General features: G+C 40.2%; 1 protein-coding gene across 1 annotated transcript in view; it reads left to right on the top strand.

Moving 5' to 3' along the window:
• The window catches only part of LOC104532167 (adenylate cyclase type 9), a 15362-nt gene that overhangs the window by 880 nt on the left and 6216 nt on the right, over positions 1–8266 (top strand). The window contains exons 2-3 of the mRNA XM_010177295.1: positions 2487–2635; positions 6452–6493. Coding sequence (XP_010175597.1) covers positions 2487–2635; positions 6452–6493 — 191 coding nt within the window. The remainder of the gene's footprint in view (positions 1–2486; positions 2636–6451; positions 6494–8266) is intronic.

Below are 8266 nucleotides of genomic sequence, written 5' to 3' on the forward strand. Positions count from 1 at the left end.
AGGAATGGCTAAAGGAAGGCAACAGCTGTCTTTTGAAAAGGAACATAAAGATATTGCTGTATTTAGCCCAGCCACAGAAAGGTCCACAGGAGATTTGGTGTCTCCTTTCATAAAAACATTCAGAAGGGAGGAACAAGGGGGTTAAATATTGAGGAGAGGGAAGAAGAGTTGAATTTAAAGGCTACCTGTAGCATAAAATCAACGCTTAAACACTGTTTGTGAATAAAATGGACTGGAACCAGAGATGAAAGTTTGTGTCTCTGCAGGTTTCTCTCAGGTAGCACAGTGTACGGTCCGTCCTTTCCAGGATCTTCAGGGAATTCTGTTTCACAAATCTCTTGCTGTTTCAGGGCTCTGGCCATAGGTAACGACCAGATCCTCATCTCCCTTCCTATCACCGTTTATTACTGAGTGTTGGGAAGTGTTTGTTCCATGGGAACGTGTGGACCAGACATTTTTTGATCCTTCCTGATGTTGTAAACATATATTCCACGGTTATCACAGTCACAGAAGAGAGCATTTGATACTCTTTCACATCCCATGTTTAAAATCATTCTGTAGCTTTTACCTTCTGTGAACTTTAGTTAACTATTTTTAAACTGTAATTTTTTTTTCAAGTTCAATTATGGTCTTTCTCCCTCTGACTACCAGTAAACCAATTGTAGGAATGTTTTCCTCACACTGAAGGGAGCTGAAAACTTTTCAATTTGTCCACTGATTTTTCTATCATCCCATTCATCACCATCCTGGATCATCTCTCCAAACCTTTAAAAATAATGTTGGAAGAACCATTTTATTAGCCTATTCTCAATACCTGTTCAGATCAAGCAGTTAGTCGAAATGCTTCAGGCAGCAGCAGTAAGATGATGGTGTTCATCACCAAATGGAGATTGAACTTCATTTTCTTTCCTCTTGCAGGTCCTCCAGAGTCGTGGGGTTGTTGGCTCACTCTCCAAGAGATGTCCCAACTCATCTTGTGCTCAGTGTTTCAACAATCACGGAGCTCTAAGAAATGGAGTCAATCTATAGAGGGTCAGGTAAGTGTCATATTTTACTATGACATGGTTTTGCAAAGTTTTTTTTTTCTTCATAGCATTTTATACCCGCCCTGGATATAAAATAATTAAAATCAAAATTAACAAAAAACAGAAATGGAAAAAAAAACCAACAAAAAAAAAAAACTTTCCAAAGCCATGCATACATAGTAAAACACAGCACTTCCTGACCCTCTATAGGCTGGCTTCATGCTGGGGCATCACTTGGAGTGAGAACCAGTGCTCTGCCACTTTAGGAGACCTGAAATGGGGGAAAAAAAGTAAGTTGAAATTATGTTTTTTTTATGGACACTTCTGAAATTCCTTTTATCCATTTTTGAGTCATTTAAAAAAAAAAAACTAACTGTGCTTATGGTTTAAAAATGGTAAACTACGTAGGGTTTTTTTATTTCTCCCATACACTGTGTCTACATGAATCACATGCTTATTTGTTATGCTACAGTATTGCTAATCTGCAGTCTCTGCACTTCAGCTGTAAAGGAGATTTAAAATGAGAGAGGAAGGGAGAGAATGATCGTTTGATATTGTAAAATGCAGTATATAGCTAGAGCAGAACTCCATCGTGCAGTTGTGGTGTCTCTGTTTTAGCTTGGATGGTCATGAATATTCTTGATAAAACCAAAATTTGCTCATCAGCTTGAGAAGTTTGACCACTGTAAGATTGTATCTCAGGGAGATGGAGACATTCCAGGGATTACATCCATCCTGCCCTTCCTTTGCTTTATCCAGTAAAGATGTGGAAAGGGAAAGGGTTTGGGGTTTTTTTTTTGAGATAAGGTGTTTGGAACAGCAAATCTAAAATTGTCCTTTCAAATTGGCACAAGTGGTGGTGTTACCCAGCACCAGCTGACAGTGACTGAAACCTGCCCTTTGTTATCAAACTGAATTTTCCCTTTTTTGGGTTCACAGCTGCTGGCCAGTGTGATGCTGTCCTCTAAGAATGGCTTTAGGGGTAGGCAGTTTGGCAAAGTTTCTGAGGGTGAATGTGTTCCACATTTTCCATGCAGCTGATGTCCGGTTCGAAACAGACCAGTTCTGAACCCAGTAACTGAGAGGAGGTTACCATCAACGTTTACCTTCTTTTTATTATTTTTTATTTTTCTTTTTCTAATAAGAAGAGGCGCTGAGCTTTATGCAAAGGTAAGCTGAAGGTATTGAAAGTTCCTGAAATAATGATTGTGTCATACAAAATACGGGGAAAATTGTGACAAACTGCCTGTGCTAAAAGTTTTCTTGCTCTTTGAAGGGGAGGACCTCCATCTTCAAGTGCTGTCTCCTGATACAGACACTGTGAGGGATCACTTACTGTGCATGTAATACAGATGGAATCAGATCCTTCTCTTTCATATCACACGTTCTTAACTGAGGCTGGCCTTGATGTGCTCCAGCCAGCGAGCAGAAGCTAACTCCCGCTCTCTCTCTCTGTTGCAGTACACCATGTTCATGTGTTGCGCCATTCTGATCACCATTGTGCAGTACTGTAACTTCTGCCAGCTGAGCTCCTGGATGAGATCTCTGTTGGCAACTGTAGTTGGAGCAGTGCTGCTCATTCTGCTCTACGTCTCCTTGTGTCCAGACAGGTGAGCGTCACACCTCAGCACTCAGAGACCGTGGTTTAGGTGAACAAATTTGGTTTTCTCCACCAGTGAAGTGTGGATCTACTACACGGGATTTTAGTATCTACCATGACTTTCTCCAGCATCTCAAACTTAATAATTTTATTTGGGAAGAGTCCTGCATTTTTTTTGGAAGGATTTTGGGACAATATCCAGGGAGCCCTTTCCTGTAATCTGTTTTGAAATTACACTCTGTCCTCAGTTGATGTGTTTCTAGGGCACGTTTATACTTATCAGACCCATAGAGTTGCTTTTCACTGTTTGTTTGAAAATGTTTAATTAAGAAATTTCTGAGGCATTTGGTGGTGCCACAGAGCCCAGTTGTTTCCCCACTCCCATCTGGATGTATGTTTGCCCTTAGGTACCATGTATCTTTCTTTCACCTCATTCCTCAAGGAGCTTTGCACTGTGGAAGGCAGGTGCTTAGATTTCACAGGATTTTAATACCCTGTCCCTTTCTCACTTTCCTGCCTTTTCAGAGGATGCTGCAAGCCAGTAACCAGAGGAATCAAGGTTATTCTGTGCAGTAACCTTAAGGCTTTTCAGTTTTCCCTCTGATAAGCAATTTTCCCTATAGGAGAACTTGTTTGCAGTATTCTGCTTCTATTTTCTTGCCAGGATAGTCAAGGGAGTCCTTCCAGCTATCCACTCCTGTTGTCAAAATTTTATAATCAACTTGTATTTCTCAGTGGCTTAAGAAATATCTTCGCCTTTGATGCTCTTACCATCGCGTGTACTTTGCAAGGACATCTTCTGCTAAGTTTAGTTCCTATTGAAAACCCTTCCTTTTACCCTTCTTCTTTTACCCTGATGAACCATATGGTGAAAAACATGAAAAAACCCAAACCAACCAAACAAAAAGTGTTTGCAGATACATGTGTTGTGTGAGTATTTAGCTTTTCATCCTCTCTTCAGATATCTCCACTGGTCTTTTTTAATCTTGATCTAATTTATATTAAAAAAAGACAGGGAGAATGAAAGTCACCCTGTAACATCTGTTTACATCTGTAATTTGGAAGTGGCTGTAAGGGTTGTAGGAAGAAAGTCTTTCCTTGGGGGGAAAAAACAAAACAAAACAAAAAAAAACCCCACAAAACTTGGAACTAGAGTCAGTTGATAAATGGTTTCTAAATCATATTAGACTGAAGAAAATCCTCTCTTGTCTCTCTGCAGAGCACTCGGGCAAGGAGTGCAGGACAGTTCTTCCTGGCTCCAGTGGAGGGATGTAGCATTCACTTTCTGGATGCTTCCCCTTTCTCATCTTTGATTTGTCCCTTTAGTTTCAGTTGTCCAGCTTACTGACTGAACTCACATCGTCTCTCCTCCAGTACATTAACTCAGAAAACTGACTTTCAACCTGTTGCCTTTTTCCCTTGTAACTGTCCTGCTTTTTGCCCCTGACATTGACTGTCCAACCACCAGCTTCACTAAGAAGTTAGTCCCAGGGTGGTGTAACTGTCCTGCTTTTTGCCCGTGACATTGACTGTCCAACCTCCAGCTTCACTAAGAAGTTAGTCCCAGGGTGGGTTTTTCAGGGAAGTTAGTGAAGAGCAAACCCTTGTGTGGTGATTTTAGCTTGGCCAGCAGCCAATATCTTTATGTTCCTCGCTCGCTCTCCCCAGTGGCACAGGGGAAAGAATCAGAAGGGTCAAAGTGAGAAAAAGCATGGGTTGGGATAAAAAGTTTTAGCTTGGTCAGCAGCCAAACACCACACAGTCGCTCGCTCGCTCTCCCCAGTGGCACAGGGGAGAGAATCAGAAGGGTGAAAGTGAGAAAAAGCATGGGTTGGGATAAAAACAATTTCATAATTTAAATAACAATTCAAATAGTAATTATAATGACAGTAATAATGGAATATTCAAATGAGTGATGCACATTGCTATTGCTTACCACCCACCAGCTGATGCCCAGCCTGTCCACAGCTGGTGATCCCAGAGCAGAGACAATCCCAAAACTGAAACTGCGATCCTGGAAGAGTGAGCCTGAGCAAGCCCCAGGAGAATCCTCCCAGCTTTCTGGTCAACCCTCATTAATATACTGACCATGATATTATATTGCATGGAATATCCATCCCATTGGCATATCCAAATGTCAGTTTGAGTTACTAATTTTAATACTCTTCCCCCTGCCCCAGACCTTGCAGCTGCAGACTAACACAACATGGGCAAGTTGGAAAGTCCTTCCACTTCCAGTGACAACTGAAAACTTCAGTATATTATGAACATTCTTCTCATAACAAATCCCACACTGAAACCAAAACACAGCACTGTTCACTAGCTTCATCCTAGTGAAACCAGGACACCTTGATGCCATTTCTTGGCTCCCTGGCTGCTCTTCCACAATTCCCCCCCACAAGCAGGGGTTCTTGCAGCTCAGTAAGTAGTATAGCTAGATGCTGTTCCACAGCAGAGGCTTTTAAAATAGGGTAATATCATGTATTTGTAGTAGCAAAAGTCTTCATCCAAAGGCTTTGGCAGTCAAGCCAAAGCATAAAAAAAGGTACCATAGTGGTTGATGTTCCCTGAGTGATTGAACAGAACCTCCGTGCGTCCGTGTCTGAGGCATCTTGTCACAGAAGAAAATCAGAAGGCTTGGTGCTATAATTGTAACTCCTAATTCCTTCTTCAAAGACAAAATTCTAGAGCAGTTTCTCATTGTGATTGCTGAATCAGCTTGTGCATATGCTCTGCTGTCTTAAGACTTTGTGCAGAAAGACAGACACAAAACTTGGGGTATTTCACCGCAGTTCAGCTTTGTTAAGGGACTGGGAAAGACTGTTCCTCACCGGAGAGGTGGAGACCTTGATGTCCTATCAGTTCATAGCATCAGCTTTTGCAGACGGTGGTATGAATGTTAAAGAAACATTTCTCTTCAGAAATTTTGCTAATGCTAGCATATTTTTGCCTGTGGTTTGAATAGCAATGACCATTAACAGGTGAAGTACAGGAATCATGGAATATGTTGTTATTTCATCTTTTAAAAGTGAATATTTAAAGTAATAGACAGAGCTGTTCAACTGCAGATCTGATAACGTGATTTATAGAATTGATCGTGAGCAAAAATAATACAGGTTGAATTAGTGAGACCCATAACTTTTGTTTGTTAATAATTACTTGTTTTGTTCCTCTCTTATAATTAGTCTGGATAATATTTTTTGTCACAGTGGTAACTGCAGCTTTGTATGGATCACAGGCAAACCCATTCTGCACATCTCTTTACTTCTTTTTCCAAAAGTAACTAATCCTGAGAGTTGTAATACTTGATTGTGGTAGAGAAATTGTAATGCAAGTAAACAGAATAATTGATTGAACTATTTACTTATTTTCTGTAATGGCATTTTCAATAATAGGCTCTATATTTATTGGGGGCTGGGGGGGTGTTTTAGGGTTTGGTTTGTTTGTTGGTTTTTTATTTTTATATTGTGAGGTCAGATAAGATGAAGGCATAGCAGAGTTTGAGAGTTCTGAAATTGCATTTCCATGTTGCCCAGGTAAGATGGGATTTGTTTAAGTTACTCATTCCAGGCATCACCTTGACTGCATTCTCATGGGTTGCCCCTTAGAGGTGTTTGCAGCTCTGTGTCTGACTGTGGTTTCTTCTTCGAAGCAAAAAGTGCAGATAAGTCGTGTTCAAACAAAGTTTGTCTGATGCTGATCAAGTGTGCAGTGCAATTATTGGTCCTACATAATAGAAAAGTGGAAAATGCTAACTGCAGTTCTGGCAGGATGCTTTGTTTATTGCTTTAACTTTCTTTCTGATATCAATGCTTTTCCATTTCAGCTCCGTGGAAACTTTTCATCTGGATTTGGCACAGAACTTCAGGTAAGCTTTATATAAAATTGCTGTCTTTATGCTTAGGGATAGAAACATTTTCAGTCAATTATATGTAGCAAAACTTTACATCCCCAGTAACGCACTTGGGAATTTAACAAATTGGATCAGCAAGTTGTGTTTAAGCTCCTTATGTATGTAATTTCCTTTACTTATGTATGACCAAAAATCATCAGAGAGCTGAATGCTGCAGTCAGAGTTGTGTAATGGTATTTTCATTTTAAATTTGATTTCTAGGAAATAGAACTATGGAGGAGCTATATAAAATAGCATCTGTTGTTCTGGTGGGAGCTGTTTTTAAAGCAATAGCCGTACATCCATGAGCTCTTTCTTTGGTTGCTCTGCACCATTCAGAATTTGTTGAGTTGGTTGCTATTCACAGCTGGCCAGCTGAGAATTCCCTGTGGCAGAGGAATTTGAGCTGAAAAAGCTGGCTGTGAAGCCAGCTGCCTTCACCAGGACGGAGACACGCTGGCGATGACAGTCTGGGTGCTCCCTGCCACCCTGAGCTCACTTAGGTGGAATAGCAAGCCCTACCATTGAGAGCAAATGACTTTTAAACAAATAAAAACATTTTCCTGGGTTATTAATAGCCCCTTATAAATCAACACATTAAAGATTCACTAATTATTTCAGTGCTGAGTTGCTCATGGGTTTATTGCAAGCTTTGCAATACCATTTTCAAAGTGTTTTTACTGGTAATTGGTATCAGAGAAGTATGTGTTTGCTGATTGCAAATTTGGGGGCAATACTGTACTTGATTGAACTAATGACCCTGTGAATATGTGACTCAGTAATTCATCTGAAGTGTGTATTCAGGAGAATGCTGCTTTTACTGGGAGTATGTATCAAAACCAAATTACTTCTTAAAAATATCATCTCCAGGAATGCTGTGGTAACTGTGCTTCCATGTTACATAGTTAGACACCAAGAAGTTAGCACTTCCTACAGTGATTAATTTATTTAAAAAAAAATATGTATTTTCCTGTTTGTATGGCTTTGATTCATGAAAGAGAACTTCATTTTCATAATGGAATTCCATTTCACTAAAGGCAGAATGGAAAGTTAAAGCCAAAAGAGCAGAGGTGGCTTGATTTTTGGATTTTTTTTCTTTTTGTAAGCTAAAACACTGAAGGGAATTTGCTCAAAATGCAATGAACTGAATATTAAAACATGGTGATGACTGAAAGTAACGCCTTAGGATTAGCCTGAGTTTGGATCTTTGGTGGTTTATTATTAGTTTGTGAAATCACCAAACATTTTGTGCTGCTCAGAATTACAAATGTCTTGCCCAGCATTGACAGCAGCTTAGCAGGCTCCTGACCAGCTGCTAATAACTAATAAATAATTCATTCTGCCTTAAATAATTGACAACCCAATCTTCTGTGCAGGGACTGTTTCTATATCATCATTTATTAGAAATATGTCAAAAATTAGCTATCAAGCATTGTTTGCATGCACATATTTTCCTTCCAGAACTTGTAACTCGTGACAGATAAAGGTAAGAGCGGGGATGGACCCAAACTGTGCAGGTGTTATTGCAAACAGGCACAGATCTGAGCCTCTCATTTAAATACCAGATAAGGCAGCGACCAAAGTATCTGGCTCATTAAACATTTCGAAACTTCATTTTAAACTTTTTATGATGAGAAGTGCTAGGTTTGTATTTTGTCTGTGTGATAGTGTCACTGAGCTGGCCCTTGGCCAGCAGCCAACACAGCCATTCCCCCACTGTCCCCCCACCCAGGGGCCCGCGGAGAGGAC

Source organism: Antrostomus carolinensis, unplaced genomic scaffold (genome assembly GCF_000700745.2).
Source record: "Antrostomus carolinensis isolate BGI_N321 unplaced genomic scaffold, ASM70074v2 scaffold11421, whole genome shotgun sequence".
Classification (NCBI taxonomy): Eukaryota; Metazoa; Chordata; class Aves; order Caprimulgiformes; family Caprimulgidae; genus Antrostomus; species Antrostomus carolinensis.